Source organism: Tachypleus tridentatus, chromosome 2 (assembly GCF_004210375.1).
Source record: "Tachypleus tridentatus isolate NWPU-2018 chromosome 2, ASM421037v1, whole genome shotgun sequence".
Classification (NCBI taxonomy): Eukaryota; Metazoa; Arthropoda; class Merostomata; order Xiphosura; family Limulidae; genus Tachypleus; species Tachypleus tridentatus.
This window is the reverse complement of record NC_134826.1, coordinates 55767615-55787642: the sequence shown is the minus strand read 5'-3', so window position 1 is coordinate 55787642 and position 20028 is coordinate 55767615. Positions and strand designations below refer to the sequence as shown.

The 20028-nt window shown below is 31.6% G+C and overlaps 1 protein-coding gene across 1 annotated transcript in view; it reads left to right on the top strand.

Annotated features, from left to right (window-relative positions):
* Positions 1-20028, top strand: part of LOC143245503 (glutamate receptor-like) — a 59461-nt gene that overhangs the window by 35974 nt on the left and 3459 nt on the right. Inside the window, exons 7-15 of the mRNA XM_076491865.1 lie at positions 782-889; positions 1083-1193; positions 4102-4299; positions 11196-11548; positions 12269-12437; positions 13890-13952; positions 16193-16437; positions 16745-16865; positions 19872-20009. Coding sequence (XP_076347980.1) covers positions 782-889; positions 1083-1193; positions 4102-4299; positions 11196-11548; positions 12269-12437; positions 13890-13952; positions 16193-16437; positions 16745-16865; positions 19872-20009 — 1506 coding nt within the window. The remainder of the gene's footprint in view (positions 1-781; positions 890-1082; positions 1194-4101; positions 4300-11195; positions 11549-12268; positions 12438-13889; positions 13953-16192; positions 16438-16744; positions 16866-19871; positions 20010-20028) is intronic.

Sequence of the window (20028 nt, the reverse complement as noted above, 5' to 3'; positions counted from 1 at the left end):
TAAATTCCTTAAGCTAGAAAGACATTTTACTTGATGGCAAACATGATGGAAGAGTTATTTTGCTACCACATATATAACCTTTAACTTGAAACAAAGATAATTAAAACATTACTAGAAAAGAATGACTGTCATCTCTGTCAGATACTACATTAAGTAGTACATGTAATATGTATGACTGCTTTGCTGAGGGAAAAGAAACACATGGGAACTTCATAAATCGAGATATGGAGAACATTACTATATGAAACAAAGATGTAACTCTAGCAACTGTCATCTTTAAACCTATAAGATGTTAAAATGAATTCAAGGTGCCCTATGGAGTTTACACAACCTTAAAGGTGAACTCCAGTTGTTGAAGCAACAGCAATTGAACATTTTACATGCATGCTAAAACATTAATACAGGGAATCTAGAATAGTTTAATAATCCCCAATTACAGGGTGGATTATTTTATCCTGTCAGTTATAATATACAAGCATAAAGAAATGCATGTGCATGTGGTTAACTTAAAGGGACATACTTCTGTACTAGTGCACTTCATTATATGTTGCATAATTCTATAACTATAGGTTGTACAAATCAATAATAAATCTACAAAAACTTAATATTTGTGAAGAAATATTAGAAATCTTTGCTAAATTCTGTGGAGCACCTTCTATGCTTAATACTTGCAAAACAGTGACTTATTATAAAAACAAATCAAACAAACACGACAGAATATGATAAAATACTTTCATAATGTACAAATCATTGTTTAAGTAAAAGAATATTTTCCTTTCAGATTCATCTGACAAATGCCTTAACAAAAAATGTAGAGTTTGATGCAAATGGTCATCGTCGTGGCTATACCTTGGACATTATGGAAACTGTACCAACAGGTCACTCTCAGGTATTTGTGGTGAATTATTTTAAAAGTTAGTTTCAATGTTTTTTATCTCATGGTTTATAATGCATAATGATGTAAGCTGGAATCTGATAATTTATATAAAGTTAACAGAATTACATTAAGCTTCAGAAGCATTATCTATAAACCAAAATATAATTGTCTCAGTTGTAATAGATCTTTCATAATTTGTTTAAAGGTGGGAACTTGGTCTGATGTTCACGGTTTACAAATTGTGCGAACTCCATTGTTATCAGAAGTATCTTATGAACATCTTACAGACAAAGTAGTTGTGATCTCAAGCATTTTGGTAAGTTGCTGAAAGACAGATTCTCAGTAAAGGTTATTTTGTTATTTTTGTTTTCATGTAAAAATATTTTTACCATACTAATAAGTTGTTTTGTAAGTAAAGCAATCAGTATTTCTAACAATCAGATAAAAATACCAAAATACTTTTATCCTGACATACTCTGAAAAATAATATAATTGTATGACTATTGTGTGTTTAATGAATATAATTTTATGTATGCTATAATCTTTGGACCTTGCTAGTTAAACTTTGGGATAAATACAGCTAGACAATAACAAAACCTATTCCCAAGATGAGGGTAATAATGTTAGAGCACATGAGTATACATATAGTCATCTTAGAAAAAACATAAGTCTTAGGCAGTTCGTGTAATAATGTTAGTAAACATGTCTATATATTATAATGATGTTACAAAAACATAAACCCTAGAGGGTTAGTGTACTAATGTTAGTAAACTTGAGTATAATTATAGTGCTGTTACAAACAAACATAAGCCTCAGAAGGCTAGTGTAATAATAATAGTATTCTTAACTATATATTATAGTGATGTTACAAAACATAACCTCAAAGGGTTACTGTAATAATGGTAGTACATTTGACTATAATTATCATGACATTACTAAAACATTAGTCTCAGAGGGTTGCTGTTATAATGGTAGTAAATTTGTCTATAATTATCATTACATTACAGAGACATAAGCCTGAGAAGGATAGTGTAATAATGGCAGTAAACTTAACTATATATTATAGTAATGTTGCAAAACGCAAGCCTCAAAGAGTTACTGTAATAATAGTAGTACATTTGACTATAATTATTACGACATTACTAAAACATTAGTCCTATAGGGTTACTGTTATCGTGGTAGTAAATTTGACTATAATTATCATCACATTACAGAAACATAAGCCTGAGAAGGATAGTGTAATATTGGTAGTAAACTTAACTATATATTCTGGTAATGTCACAAAACATAAGCCTGAAAGGGTTAGTGTAATAGTGGTAGTGACCTTAGCTATATATTATGGTAATGTTGCAAAACATAAGCCTCAAAAGGGTTACTATAATATGGTAGTATATTTGACTTTAACTATCATGGCATTATAAAAACGTAAGCCTCAGAAGGTTACTGTAATGATGGTAGTAAATTTGATTGTGATTGTCATGATATTACAAAAACATAAACCTCAGAAGGTTAGTGTAATAATGATGGTAAACTTAACTATATATTATAGTAATGTTACAAAACATAAGCCTAAACGGGTTACTGTAATAATTATAGTAAATTTAACTATAATTACCATGACATTATTAAAACATAAGCCTCAGAGCGTTAGTTTAATAATGATGGTAAATATAATTATATATTATAGTGATAATATGAAACATAAGCCTCAGTTTATTAGATAGTCATAATGGTTCAACTCAAGCCTTGAAGGTTTACACAGTTGTGTTAGCTAAGCTTATAGGTGAGTGTAGTTGTGATGCAAAAGATGTAAATTTTTATATTAATCATTATTCTCACATTTTGTCTTGCAGGATTTAAAGGTAACCATAAGTCTGTTATATGCTTGATATGATGTGATTTGATGATGGTAAATAAACCGTAATACACTTTCTATAACATGATTTGGCTCTGACATTAATCGGTAAAAATACTGGGTTCACCCTTCGATTATTAACTTTTTCATGTAAAAGTTTGTTAAATATTAACCTCCAACTGTTCACTAATAGAATACAAAACATATTTCCTTAGATTGCCAATAAATAGGATGATACTGAAAGACATTTGTTTGAGAGGATTATAGTAATTTTATCATTCTAAGAAAATATAAGTGAAAGCAAAGAAGAAAATGTATTATGTCAACCATATTGTATTGGCTATATCCAGTTTTATCAAGACCTTTCAATGAAGAGTACGGGTCATCATGCTGATTGTTATATAACAGAAATAGTTATGGTTTAATATAACCTTGAACAGTTCATCTAAACATGACAGATAAATTTGGGTATGGCTATAGATGTTATAAAAATAACTTTGAAAAATAATTGTGTCACATTTTCTTAGTAGTGTATGAAATACTAAAGAGGAAAATAAAATAGTATTTCGTAGGAAGTCATGCTACCTAAAAATAATTTGTGAAAAAATCTAATCGTGCCACATAAAAATAACTTGTGAACAAATCTAGTCATGCTAAATAAAAATAACTTGTGTGTTTTTATTATAGCAAAGCCACAATGGGCTACCTGCAGAATCCACTGAGGAGAATCAAACCTCTGATTTTAGTGTTGTAAATCTGTAGAATTATTGCTGTACTAGCGGGGAGCTAAAAACTTGTGAACAAATCTTTTCATGCTACCTCAGAATACCTTTGGAGAAATTGTAATCATGTTAGGTAACAATAAAGTGAGAGAAAATGTAGTAATGATAGGTAGGAATAACTTGAGAGAAAATATAATCATGGTAGATAGAAATAACTTGAGGGAAAATGTAGTCATGGAAGATGGGAATAACAGCTGGAATGCCAAAATGAGTAAAGAACTGCAGATGATTTGTTTTTGTCAAAGTTCCTCTGAATTTGTTCATTTTGGATTTTAAGAAGTGTGTAAAATTAAGACTTTCACATCTATCTTTTGCTACCCCTTCTCTCTCTCACAAACAGCTGTTCAGTAGTAGGTTTGTCAATCAATACCAAACTTCATCATTTGGAATCCTGAACAATGAGAGACAAAAATGATTCTGAAATACAGTTTATGTATACAGTATAATACTTTAAAAGTTAAATATTGAATGCCAACAGTAGAAAAAGCATTGGAAATCAATAGGAGAACATCCATGATAAAAAATCGGCAAAACTCATTGTCTAAACATGAATGAAAAGAAATAATTACATTTATTTTTTATTTTAGGAGGAACCTTATTTGATGCTTAAAGAACCTGTGAGTGAAAATCCTGTGTTCGAAGGCTATTGTAAAGATCTTGCTGACCTTTTAGCCAAAAAATTGAACTTTAAGTATAAACTGCAGCTAGTAAAAGATGGAAAGTATGGCAGTAAAATTGGAAACTCATCTGATTGGGATGGAATGGTTGGGGAACTTGTTCGAAGGGTTTGTATTTAATGTAATGAAGACTTTTATAATATGTTTTTAAAAAATTCTAAGGTAGTTAACTATGATAAGCATTCAGCATGAAAAAAGAAAATGATCAGTGAAAAAACTGTACTTTTTGGCTTGTAAAACTCGACTTCAATATATTAGTCAGTGCATTTCTTTTATGCCTAATTCCTGTTACCATTCACTTTTATGAGTACTATAAATTGTCCTTTACTTATAATTTATTACATAAAGTTAGTGCTTGATTCTTAATAGTGGAACATTATACTGAACTTCAATTTGAATCTTATTATGTTAATTTGAAACCTGAGCTCAGTATAACCTAAAAAACATGAGGGCATTTATACTGAAAAACATTTGTAGTCTACGATTATGTTTAAAGATACATTTTAATTCACCTTCTGGGTATGATTGATGGTACAATTTAAGAAATTAGTGTCTGTTCAAAATTGTTTTTCTGTCTTTTAGAGCTTCAAACTTGCCATATGTTTCCTATTTCTTAAATTTTCAAAGTTTCCATGCAAATTAAATTTTGAATACTTTATTTAGAATGTTAGCCAAGCAAAGCACTAAAGTTTTCTCATTGATGGAAGTAACTTAGTCACATGTTTGTTTGTTTTTTACAAATACTTTTTTCATGGTATAGATCAGGGGTGGCCAAACCAAGGCTCGCGAGCGACATGTGGCTCTTTGACATATAATGTTTGGCTGGCAGAAATATGATAGCGGCTCGCGAGCGACATGTGGCTCTTTGACATATAATGTTTGGCTGGCAGAAATATGCTAGCAACATACGTGGCTCTTGACATATAATGTTTGAGGCAGAAATATGCTAGCTTTGACATATGGCTCTTTGACATATAATGCAGAAATATGCTATGCTACGCTCATGAAACACATGTGGCTCTTTGACATATAATGTTTGGCTAGCAGAAATATGCTGCTCATGCGACATGTATCTTTGACATATAATGTTTGGCTAGCAGAAATATGCTAGCATGTGTGGCTCTTTGATATAATGTTTGGCTAGCAGAAATATGCTGAAGCGACATGTGGCTTTTGACATATAATGTTTGGCTAGCAGAAATATGCTAGCTCATGAGCATGTGGCTCTTTGTTTGGCTGGCATAAATATGTTAGTGCTGGCTGAGCCACATGTGGCTGACATATAATGTTCATGAAATATGCTATGTGGCTGTGGCTCTTTGACATATAATGTTTGGCTAGCAGAAATATGCTAGCTGACTCACATATAATGTTTGGCTAGCTGAAATATGCTAATGAGTGGCTCTTTGACATATAATGTTTGGCTGGCAGAAATATGCTAGCGGCTCGCGAGCCACATGTGGCTCTTTGACATATAATGTTTGGCTAGCAGAAATATGCTAGCGGCTCGCGAGCGACATGTGGCTCTTTGACATATAATGTTTGGCTGGCTGAGCTTCTTTTTGCATCACAATTAATCACAGCCTTGACAAGACATCAGGCAGAATTTCAACGACTTACAACCAAAATGGAAACTCACAAGACTTCTAGCAGTAAATAGCCTGATAATTGTATCAATATCTGTTTGTGTCAGAAAAACATTATGATAACACTAAAAGTATATAAGGTGGTATCTGATTAAAATATCTGTAATTTTATTGTTTTACATATTTTCCTCCATATTTTGACCAGGTATTTACTATGACAAATAAATATCATTAAAAGTATCTGTTTTTATCACTTTTATTTTTATTTTTAGCAGTCTCAATTAATGTTAATGAAATGCAAATTTGCATATTTCATAGTTCACCACCATATTAAATATTCTCAATATAGTTAAAACAATAGTCAGCCAGGATTTTGAAAACATTTGGTTTACACATATGCACTTTGTGATTATTGAAACTAATACAAATTGACAGTTTAAAAATTACATACATGAATAAATATTATTACATACATGTATTCCTTAATATTTATATAAAATTTATGTAGCAAAATGTTCTTGTAACAATAGAAACGTGTGTAATATTTGTTCACATCTTCCGGCTCTCAGATATCTGAAGTTCATCATATGTGGCTCTTATGTTAAGCAAGTTTGGCTACCCCTGGTATAGATTGTTAACACATCCTTGCTTTGTAGTAAGTGTTACCATCGTTAACTTGGGTGGTGAAATTGATGTTTTACACAAGTCAAATAATCTTTGGTTGGGAGAAAGAATTAAACACTTAGGTGTGAGTTTTTTTTAAGAAGTGGTGTTGGGTTTACAAGAAGTTCTTTTCTGGATGATAGACTTTTTTAGATGTTGCAAAGGACCATGACTTCTTTTTCATTACTGATGAAGACAGAAGCCATGAATGAACAAGAATGATTGGTAGTAAGTGGGTTCAAGACTGAATGAGACAGCACGTGATTATCAAAAATAGACTAGAAATGATATTGTTTGAAGACAACACAGAAGATGGTGATCTGTGAGGCAGTAAAAGGTTCACAGCTAGGAATATGGAGATTTTACAGACAGAGCCAGTGGATGAGCTGCTTCTAGTAGCTGTGACTTAGAAGAAGAGATTTAACACTTGTTCAAATGTAATGGTTCCTGCCTTTTGTACTTTATCCCTAATGTTAAGGACATAGCCTGGTGATGGCTGATATTCCACACTCACACCATGAGCATGTTAAGGTTAACTGGCACCCTAGACACATAACTTTAGATGCACCCCTTTCTTCTTGAATGATTCCCCAGGAAAAATATCTGTCAACATGAGAACAACAATAAATTGTAATGTGATGGAAAAGATGAAAATTTGTTTTATTTACAAATAAAATCAAAATTAAATTCCTCTGAAGATGTTCCCCTCCAATTTTTGCACTCTAAGTCCAAATCTATTGGTTAATAGAACCCTTACCTTCATAAGTAAGGATAGGCTCATTTCTCCCCGTCATTTAAGAGTATGGTCAAGGAAGGTCTATTCACTTTTGGAATGAATGGGAACAGGGAGAGACATTGTATTGTTGAACTTGGAACAGTCAGTGCTTGACTGACTCAAATGTTTGTTTGAAAAGTAGCAGTACCTAACAGCTGCAGTAATCTGGTGAGATATTGATGAAAACATAGATTGAGTTAATGACATCTTAGATGGTAATTGGCTCCAAATAAGTGGTTATCCCCAATTTCTGAGCTGCCAAGTGATGTTTTATGTGCAACTTATGCACTACATTTTGTAATTTTCACTTGATTAACATGAAGTTAACATGATTAGTTTATTGGGGCTGAAAGAGTATTTTGATCCTTACTTTCTGAGCTTTAGACCAGAGTTTTGTCAAGAGATATCTGTAGCACAATGGATGATAGGTACTTGATTATTACATTTAAGATTTCTGGTGTCGGTAGATATAGCATCTAGAATGTCAACATCTGTACAGCTAAATATTTAAACTTGGATGATAGAATATTGTGGTCCTTATTTTCTGAACTAGTGAGTGATTTCTTATGACAAGACATTAATGTGACATTTCCCCCAAGCCATTTACTCTACCTAGATGAAAAGTTGAAGTGCTAGGAATGCAGACAATCTGACACTCGCTAGATTTTCTACAGTACACTTAAATGTGTGTAACTTATTCATGTACAAAAATGGAATGATATTTCTTCTTAACATTAAATATAAATGGAGTTGTGAATTCAGTGGAGTAGTTTTTGTTTTACTGTATTTGTCTTTGATACTAACTGAAGGGATTGGATTGATTTCTATAATAATACATTATATTGATGACACCCTATTCATGGATAGTGAGTGTATTCTAAAGTGGACTATTGTAATTGTCTCAGTATGTTTTGATATATACTGCAGTGACTACAAAACGTTTAGCTAAATTATATTCCACCAGTCATTATTTATTTCATGATGCTAGGAAAACATGGAGAATTTAACGGCTCATTTATGACAGTATGTTAGGCCCAACAATGATCAAACAATTCTATATATCAGGAGTGCCACTGAGGACATTTCAACTTGGCCATGGCTCAGAATATCCTGCAGATACAATTTTCTAACATACAGGCTCTATCTCTTATTGTTGATAGCCATACCTCACAGTCTAAGAAACCAGTTGCTGCTTCCATCATCATGACCATACAGTTTGGATAAAAAGTAGCTAAGTTTTTATGTGATATTAAATGTTATTATTCATATAAAACTAAGACTTGTAAAGCTAGAAAGTAAAAAATGTGGATGAAGTATGATGCACATGATACCTTAAATGTGTTAACAAAGATTTACTCTTGGAAAAACTAAAACATATGCTGCTCTATGTGTTGTTCATGTAAAACAAGAAAGAAAGAAACAAATGGTAGGTTTACATACTTCAATTGTATTATTCACATAGAATTAAAGATTTTTTATGCATGTTATCTTAAGTGGTAACAGAAAACTAGTTTGACATTTAAGTATTAAGAATGCAAAAAATATAATGTATTCCAAATTCAGATTGAGCTAGAAAACGTTTTATAGTGCTTTATTAACAAGAATTTATTTACGTTGTGAATATGCTTCAAACAGAGTTTTTATTTTCATTTAATGTTGCTAGATTTTATCATGACAAAGTATGAACATGACATATTGAGATGTTTACATAATGTTTAAGTCCAACTTAAAAGTACTGTTGCTCATAGGGGGGTTTTATTGGATCAAATTTCTGTACTTAAATGGTATCTTTCACATGTTTCTTTCCATATAATGGGCTTGTTTAGGATTTAACAAAAAGTAATTTGCTACATTAAAGGCAGTCAATGGACACATTTGTTTAAACCTTGATTATTGTTTGTTTGAAGTACAGTTTATTTTACTATATTTGGATTGTCTTCAGTATATTTCTATGTCAAACTCACTGACAGTCCAATCCCTGATTCACGCCCAATTATACTACTGAAATTTGGTGAAACTGAGAATACTATTCCATTGTAGTGTTTGTTTAGAAGCATTCCAGTTTGGTTGTTGAGGAGTATTCCTTGTTTAAGTAGTTATGAATATTAGATAATATTATCTATATTGCCTATTAGAAAGATATTTTTATTGTTTTCCAGTTTTTTATGTAATACATTATATGTACTGAATATTTTGTGACCTTAATGGACTAGTATTTTCATAAGTTTTTTTCTCATTAAAAAAAGTAAAAAAACTATTAACATAAAAATATAAACTTACAAAGGTTTCCTTTTTGTTTGTCTTTAATGAAATGTCTTGCATTCAAACTCACCATTTTTATTATGGATAAGGATACTAAGAATTAGAAGTTGATGTGCAGGAAACTAAACGTGTGTTGGATTTTTAGTGAGTAATGTCATTACCATTCACATACCTTCTATATCAGAATGACATACGTATAGATGGAACAAATTAGCAAGCATGATGAAACTGATGTTGACCTTATAATTACTTTACCTATTTAAATGTAAAAATTACTAAAAAATTATTTGGTGAACTTCTGAAACTTAAATTTGATATATATCATAGTTTATACACAAATGTATTTAGAATGATATTACAGAGATCATATTATTGTAATGTTTTATTATTTTTGACAAGTTCTTTTTGATTAATTGGTAAAAAGAAGAGTACAAAGGTAAGTCCAGTTAATGATGGGTTTATTTCTCTAACTTCCATGGCTTTAAGTAACAAAACTAACATTCACTGATAAATGGCTTAATGTGTGCTTGGTAATATTCCTTTACTAATCTGTAAAAGTAAATAACGTAATCACAGTATTTTAAGTTGTAGACTTATTTACTAGTTAATGTTATAAATATACATGGGTTAAACTTTATTTTAACATGCTGTTTTCAAGATTCTATTTAAGTAATGCTACAGTAATTTCACTAACTTGTGCTGGTGAAAGATTAAAACATGATGTGTAGGAACATCAATGTTTCATTTTTTATATAATTTTCAAACATGATTTTAGAGTTAACATAATAATTCTAATGTACATAAGTACTTAAGTAAAGGAACATTTTAATGTCCTTGCAGTCTATCTACAAGTAATCTTTTTGGTAAAAAAATGTATCTGTAAGATATTTGGAATGACAAAAGTAATTGTTCATAACACATATCTAATGATTCAACAGTTTTTGGTAAGTTGTGATATGAAAATAGGTTAGTGAGATTTATATTTAATAATAATGAGAAAAGCATTTGTTTAATATGCTTTTACAGAACTGAGAAGAATCAATGATATTATTGGTACATTTTTAAGTTTTTATTTCATGTTATTTTGGATTCACATGTAAGCTGGTGCATAGATAACTCGGAAATTGGTATTTAAAAAGCTGATGGAGTCCACTTTGACAGTTAGGACTGATAAAGAAAATGTTTATATATATTTGTGTATATATCAGTTAGGACTGATAAAGAAAATGTTTATATATATTTGTGTATAGACACACATGGTACATGTCTAGAGCTTCTTGTTCACTTAAAGTAATCTATTTAAAGGATATATGATGTATAGTTTTTAATAAGATAAGACTAAAATGAAATATCTTATCGAAATGGTTGTGAAGCTCTCTCAGGATTTATGGATGGTTTACTGAGGATGTTCCTTTAAAATGAGAAGATTTTTCATATAGTACACACTTTGAAAGAACTAATAGAATCTTTTGTTAAAGTGTTCAGTACTTGTTTTGATTAGGTTTAATTATGCTTTACCAAGCTTCCCATATAGCTTGAGTGGTTTGAGATTAATTCTTTGAAAACTCTTGTTATTAATTACATTTTTTTGTCATTTGGTCAACTTTTGTCAAACTTTATTTTACGGTACTTTGTGGTTCATAAGTTAAGTATTTTTAATATTATTAAAACTGTTGAATTTGTTTTTTTTTTGTCGTTGTTGAAATTAATTTTTCCAGGAAGTTGATATGGTAATTGCACCACTGACAGTGACATCTCAAAGGGCTCAAGTTATCCATTTCACCAAATCATTCATGACAGTAGGCATTGCCATGTTGGCCAAGAAACCAGTGCCAAAGGCCCATGAGTCTCCCTTCTTTTTTTTTCAACCATTTTCATATGAGATATGGATATGTCTTTGTCTAGCCTACTTTGGTATGAGCATCTTGCTGTTTATTAGCTGTCACTTCACTACTCCTCCTGAGAAATCAACATTTGAAACCAATAAATTGAAACCTTGCTTTACCTTTTCAACTAGCTTATGGATTACCCTAGCTTCTTTGTTCTTCAGAAACACAGGAATCTGTGCCAAGTAAGTCATAATAAATGTAAACTGTTAGAACAAAACCTTGCAATGTTGAACTCTGAACTACTCACTCTTTTCCAAGCTAAGCACTGAGAATTTTAAAAGCCATCTTAAAAGTATATGTAATAAGAATTTTTGTGAAATATTGTTATGTGAAACAGAATAAGACTGTATATTTCAATAAGTCTTCTAAAAACTGTTACGTATGAACTGTGTTTGAACTTTTTTTATGTGTTGCAGGTAACACATTCTTTTTTATTTTTTATAGAAGTTAATATATTGTGTTTGATCACTTCTTATTTTCTTCAAAGGATGTATGAATTTTTTATAAAATGAACAATAATGTATGTGTATGGTATTTAAAAGTTTATCTATCAAAGTAAAAGTCTATTTTAGAGGTGAGGGGTTAAACTGTAAGTGGGTTGAATACAAGAGTAAACTTGGCCTTGTGACTTCTCACTGAAGTTGGTTATTTTCACTACAACTTCCACTGGAACTTAATTCTACAATATGATCGATCCTGTACACCAAACAATTTTGTTATTGGAATTTGTAAGCTAAAATTCATACACAAATTATAGTGTAGCCATTAGATGAATCATAATATTTAATCATATTATAAAAGTTGTTAGTATTGACCAATCAACTGAAAAAAATCAACATTTTTTTACAATTTCTTAACAATAAGGGTTTATACAGAAAATTATACTTTTTTTTTTTTGACAGATCTGTGTCAACACGAATTGTCCACTCCATCTGGTGGTTCTTTACATTCATCTTAGTGGTGGTGTACATAGCCAGTATCTCTACATATTTTCTTGCACAGCAACTTAGAACGGGTATTATTACTGGACGTGATACTCCGTATATGCATTCCATTCATGATATCTTACATGTAAGTAGAATTTATTCTTGTGTTATGTGTATATTCTATTCAGTGTTGTTTAGCAAGTTAGTACTTAAATAATTTGTTTTACTGATTTTTAAATTACAATATATGTTTGAAAAATTATGGCAAAAGTTTAACAAAGATCTGAGTGCAAAGTACATTAAAAATGTTATATAAAAGGAAATCATAAACATTTATTTACAACTAAAATAAAATAGCTACTAGTTGTCACTCTATATAAACAGTTCAGGTACGTTATTTTTAACACCACAACTATTGTAAAACAGACTGTAAGTAAGTGGTATTTAGGGTTTGTAACTAAAACATTAGATGAGGACTGAACTCCATTGTTTATGTTAAATATTGTGACTAAAATTCAACAAAATTTCTCTGACTTTGAATACATATCAACCCCTCTAGAAAAAAGTAATTTGTTAAAAATACATTCAATTTTATAGTGACATTTTACCACAAGTATAACCACAAATTGATGTGTTTTGTAAATTGTTTAGATCAATGTTTTTTATTACCAGATAGTGTGTGTTTGTATAAGTAAAGTAAAAGTATCTCATTACTATCTGTAGAAATTAAGTATATTATATATTTTTAATTATTATGATCAACGTGTGTTGATTTGCCATTTATAGAGTATGTGTAACATTTAATATTTTCGTTACTAACTCTTATTGTTAAATATATTTAAAGGTCTTGAATTAGGTTACGAAAAATGACAAAATATGTTTAATTTCAACCATATTACAATAATGTAATAACGTACATAAATTACAATAAAACAATAAGAGTTAGTAATGAAAATATGTTTATTTTCAACCATTTTACACGTATATTCTTTTGTGCTGCAGAATTCAGTTACATCCTATCCGAAAATAAAATGACATCAAGCAAGAATTACAAAGAACACTTATTGTTATTAATCTATCTCATGCCAGGATTCAATAGACAGACTTTAACCGTGTTAACCTTTACTATTATTAATCTGTCTGATGCCACGTTTCACTAGACAGACTTTAACCATGTTAACTCTAACTGTTATGAATATACCTGATGTCATGTTTCACTAGACAGACTTTAATCATGCTAACTCTTACTGTTATTAACCTGGCTGATACCAGGTTTCACTAAACATGCTTTAGCCATGCTAACTCTTACTGTTATTAATCTGTCTGATGCCAGGTTTTACTAGACAGACTTTAACCATCTTAACTTTTACTGTTATTAATATGTCTGATGCAAGGTTTCACCAGACAGAATTCAACCATGCTAACTCTTACCATTTTTAATCTGTCTGTTGCCAGGTTTCACAAGACATATTGTAACTACAATACATGTTTCTTGGGTAATAGAAAATAAACTTCAGTTTTATGGTAACTTTTAAGAAAGATACCTTTTTTCTGAATGTAAAGATTTTTCAAGGAAGGTATTGATTCTCTATTTCAGGAAACCGTAACTGAAGGATATCCCAATGTTGGAATCTTAGAGTCGGGTTCAACATTATCATTTTTTTAAGGTGGGCAATATCATGTCATTGTGGTTGCTGATTTAAAAATATGGTGCAGTTTACATCAACATGAAACATATTTATACATAAAAAAGTAATATAGATGATTATGTATATATACATACTGCTGGCCAAAATCTTAAGGCCAATGAGCATAAAGAAACAGTATGCATTTTGCGTTGTTAGACTCAACCAATTATTTGAGTAGAGCTTCGAAAGATGAAAATAATAAAAGGGAAAATAAAAATAAAAAACTTTTTTAGCTATTAATAGGGAAAATGTGAACTCTTTCAAATTAGCCTAAATACTAGCTGGTCAAAAGTTTAAGACCATACCAAAAAGAAGTCCTAAACAGGGTAGGAAATGCCCAACAAGAGGTCTCAGTAGTGAGTTGCATGGCTGTCATTGCGAATAATTGTAAACATTCGCTTTGGCATGGTAGATATAAGCGTTTGCAGAAGGCTGTCTGGAATGTTATTCCAAGTGGTGAAGATGGTTTCACGAAGATCATGCACTGTTTGGAATTGACGTCCATTTCTATAGACTTCCTTTGCCATCCACCCCCAAACATTTTCAATGGGGTTCAGTTCGGGCGAACACACTAGATGGTCCAAAAGAATCACGTTATTCGCCATGAAAAAGTCCTTTGTCCTGCGGACATTGTGGATTGCAGTGTTGTCCTGCTGAAAGATCCAGTCATTTCCACACAAGCAGGGACCTTCAGTCAATAAGCATCCCCTCTCCAACATGCCAATGTAGCCAGCTGCTGTTTGACGTCTTTGTATAACTTGAAGCTCCATTGTTCCATGGAAGGAAAAAGCACCCCAGATCATGATGGAACCTTCTCCACTGTGTCGTGTAGAAAATGTCTCCGGTGGAATATTCTTATCATGCCAGTAACGTTGAAAGCCATCTGGACCGTCCAGGTTAAATTGTTTTCTTATCAGAGAACAAAACCTTCTTCCACTTTTCTACGTCCCATGTTTGGTGCTTCTCAACAGAGTTTAACTGAGTTGTTCCATGGTGTGGAAGGAGGCGTGGCCTTTGAAGATGTTTACGGTTTTTAAAGCCTTTCTCTTGTTCTTGAGCTGCATTCTGCATCCGTGAGGGCCATAATCTGGTTTGACGTTCAGCTGACGTCTTGCCAGACGACCCGTCGAAATACCGCCTGCTCAACGCTGGCAAAATTTTCTTGGGCCGACCAGTTGAAATTCTCGTTCCTTATTCTTCAGGGTCTTTTACGAAATTTTCAACAGCAGTTCTACTATGCCCAATCTCACCAGCAATGGCACGTTGAGAGAGACCTTGCTTTTGCAGCTCGAGAATTCTGCCATGTTTTAAACTCTGTCAACGTTTTAGCCTTTGCCATGGTTTTACCCAATGTAACACAGACGTCAGTGGGAGATGTTGACAACGCTTAATGCTTAAACACAAATGACAAAATTTCGTTACGTGTTTACTGATTAATGCTTCGTTTCAGTATGATCTTAAATTTTTGATTAGCTAATATTTAGGTTAATTTCATAGTGTTCACATTTTCCCTATTAAATGCTGAAAAAGTATTTTTGTTTTCCTTTTTCTTATTTTCATCTTTCGAAATCTACTCAAATAAATAGTTGAGTCTAACAATGCGAAATGCATAATTTTTCTTTATGTTCATTGGCCTTAAGATTTTGGCCAGCAGTGTATATGTATGTAAAGTCGAGCAAGTAATGTTGGTGATTATGTACGTGTGTGTGTGTGTGTATACATGTATGTAAAGTTGAGTAAGTAATGTTGGTGATTACTATACATATATATATATATATGTATATATAGTGAAGTAGTGGGTGAATATATATATATATATATATATATAATGTCATGTAAGTAATATATGTGATTATGTTTAGAAATAAGAATTTCAATTCTTGTTCATGGTTTCAGTACTAATGTATCAAAATGTTTACGAACAAGAAATTCATGTCTTATTTTTAGAACTAATGTGCAAACTTATTTTACAGAAAGAAATTGAAGTCTTGTTCATGTTTTAGTACTAGTGTGCCAACTTGTGTACTAATTAGACATTCGTCTTATTCATGTTTTTAGTATTTATTTGATGACTTTCATATTAGCATGAAAGTGGTATGATTTATCTGTGAATAATCACTTCTACCGAGTTATTTCCTATATTATCATTTTCATGTTATGTTATGCTTACAATGAATTTCTGTAATGATCCAGTTAATTTCTTGTATTTCAGAATTCCAAACTACCGTTAATAGAAAGGATGCATGAATACTTCGTGAAGAATCCTGATATGACAACCAATACAATAGATGAAGGAATAGATAGAGTAAGACAGGGGGAAGGAAGTTATGTTTTCTTGACTGAGTCCTCCACACTTGAATATGTTTCTCATCACAAGCCGTGTGATACAATGGTAATTCCAGGGGAACTTGATCAGAAACCTTTTGCTGTTGCTCTTCCATTAGGATCTCCGTTGATGTAAGCACATGAAAAATACTAACACAATGAGGTTTTTGAATATTTTTACTTGGAATTCTACACTATATTTGACTGTTGTAGTTTTAGAAAAAGCTTTGAATGAAATATGAACGTTTGGTTTTAACAACTATATCTCTAATGGTATGCAAAATAAAATGGTTATTGGCGTTTTACAATAAGATGAGTTATGGATAATTCCAGTTTACCACACTCTCAAATGTCTGATGCTCACTCTAGTTTCAGTATACCAAGGAATTATAACATTGTGATTGCCTGAATGCTTTTACAAATCAAATTATTCTTTTAGACACAATGTAGACATAGCTGTATTGTCATTTCAAGAAACTGGTGAGTTGGCACGTCTTTATCAAAAGTGGTGGGAAGGCCGATCTGAATGTGCTACTACTATTAAAAGAAGAAGCTTTAAAGTAAGTGTACTAATTACATAAATAGGTACTTAGCATCTTGTGCTGTAATGTTTCTCTCTCGGTGAAACCAGTAAGACATTTCAAGTGGTGAACTAAGAAATGTGAAAACATACTTCACAATAAAGTTTAAATGCATGCTAACAGAAAAAATTTAAATGGAAACTGGTTTCAGTATTGCATACATTCTTTTCAATCCAACATCTGTTTGTGGGAGAAATAAACATGGTATTATCTGTTTATCTACTTTTAGAATGTAGTTGATAGAAAAAGTTGGTAAAGTGTACCCAAGTATTGGCTCAATAAGGACAAAATACAAACTTAACAAAGCTTTTGGAAATCTGAAACCAGTTATAGGAAAGAAAGAAAATATTGTACCATCATTCCTCCCCTCCTATTTGTTTTTTTCTCTATAAAAAATCCCAGCAATCTAGTTTCAAAATGTTAGTTGCTTTATTGTTTTTTAACTAATCAGTCTAGTATGAAAAATTTCACAAAAGTGACTAAAAATGGCATATGAAATTTATAATGAAACTGTAAATAGTGGTCAGTTTGACCTTTCTTGCTGACTTTGTACCACTAGTTTCTCATGGATGTAAGTTATTTTTACTTATCTAGGAAAATGGAACTTCTGTCAAATGACCACTTTATGCTATACTTAAAAACTGGATGCTTCTGAAAAATACAAATTAAACAGTCGTGGAAAACACTTTTTATTCATTGAGAAAATAGTGTAATGGCAGACATAACTTGTGTTCCTTTCCATTGGAGGGTCACTATAAAATCCACATCATATTTTACACTAGTGTAAGGAGAATGAACTTAGGTGGGCCAGTGAAACTTTTGTGGTATACAGCCCACTCCCCTAATACTGACCATGTGTGACAAATATGTATTTAAGTGAACCTTTTATAAAGTCACATCTTTCAAGAGCCTAAATATAGTAAAACATATGAAAGTCTTATATGTTAATATAATTTCATGAAAATTAATATTTGGTGTCCAGATTTTAATATCTATGTGTACTTAATAAAACCTAATAAACTAAATTAGTAAGTGTAACTATACTAGATATATTATTAAAAATGAACATAGTGTGGTCTATACTGGTATTGTTTTTTTGTATAACTGTTGTTGAAATCACTTTTGAATTTTCTGGATATTTTCTTTTTGAGGAAGAAGTGTTTATTATACAATCAGAGTTTTCTTGTATTTAACAAGAACAGCAATGGAACATGAAAAACTAGAGCTGAGAGGACGACCTAGGATTTTGTCCGACTTTGCTGACTGTATCTGACAGATTTTGTTCTCCTTCCTGTAGTATCACTGTTAGATATCTTACAACAATGGCTACCAACAGGAGCTGGGTTTCCTTCATAACTGTTATACAACAATGGCTACCAACAGCAATTGGTTTTCCTTCATTGCTTTTATAAAACAATGGCTAGCAACAGCAGCTGGGTTTACTCTGCTAACATTCTACAACAGTGGCTGCCCTTTGATCTTTATTTTCTTATCATGGGTTTTAGATCCCTTGTACTTTGAGAAGATGTCTTTGTTTCTGCCTGGCAGGTCTGGCATAAGTTTGTTTTGACAATGATGAAGGATGCCTCACCCAGTTTAACATAACAAAATATTTTAGGACAACATGAGATCTGTTGATCCATCTTGACTAATAATATGAAAAAAGATGATGCATCAAAGCTATCAGTTCCCTTTATAATCTTAATCACATTCTTCTCCCACCTTTTGTTTTTTTTCCAAACGAAAAATATTTAAGAGATTTCAGCCTCATATTACAACCCCTCCATACCAGGCACCATTCTAGTAAATCCTTTCCAACAATTCAATGTCTTTCCTAAGGTAAAGAGCCCAAGATTGGATACAATATTTCAAATGTAGCCTAACCAATGACCTGTACAATGAAATTATATCCTTAGTCCTAAGACTGAAACTTGCGATATACCACTTGCAACTTTAATCCAGTTTCACTGAACTCCATTTGTAACAACTCTCTGCTTTCTTCCATCCAACCAGTATTCTATCCAATTAGTGAACCTATCCTCCACACCTTTAGAGATAAGTTTCTTTACAAGCCTTTTTTTGTGGCAGTCTCTCAATCTACTAGGGTCTTATTTCCTTGTCTATATTTGGTATGTTGTAGAGGGCCCTCTAACTGGAAATGTTTCATCTTAATATTTATCTCTTGTTTGGTTCTAAGTTTCTGTGGTGTTCATTGGTTTTGATCTATTCCTTTCTTGACACTTAAACAGAGATAGTTCTAATCTGATTAAGTAAATTATTACTATTTTTAAGTATGGATCATCAGACATTTAATTTTTTTCAAAATAGGTCACAATCAACTTGCACTGTGAGCTTCTTCCCATTAATTCTGTTACATCAAGATCTAATCCTTGGAGCTCCATTACTATAATTTCACTCCACTCTTCTTTATATGAATGATTAAAAAGGGGGCTTTTTGGTCCAGTTATGTTACCAGAGCAGCACCTAGATCATGAAATACAATCACACATTTTGAACAAGTATTCAACTGGGACAACACAGATAAAGATGACCAACTTTGAGAAACCCTGGGATAATAAAACATCTTCCTATATTAGTGACAGTATCAATCTTTTGTGGTAACACCTCAGTCCACCATATGACTCCCAAGTCAGCTTCTACTTATCTCCTAATACATTTGGATGATTTATATTTCAAAAGTACCAGTTGTTAGAAGAGTTGTATATTTCTGTATAGCTTACTGAAATCATATTGTATTAGAATACACTTGGAATACTTAGTTTGGAAGTTACGACCATTTTACCAAAACTAGAAGTACTAATAGTATTAACAGTTTGAACACCTGCCTGATTTGTATTTTATTATAAGTGTCATGATTTAAAACTAAAGCATGTACTATCTGAATATTAGTACTTATAAAAAATACAAGTAAAATCTAAGTTTTTAACAGTATATCTGCTTTGATATTTGCACTGTTTTGTACAGGAAAATTACTATGGTTCCCTGACATTGTTTCAAGTTAGTGGATTATTTTATATTCTTCTGGCTGGGATAATAGCATGTCTTATTATCACCTTCATAGAATTCTTCTTTCAAACTCGACAAGAAGCTCACCTCAACAATGTAAGAGAAATATTTTGTT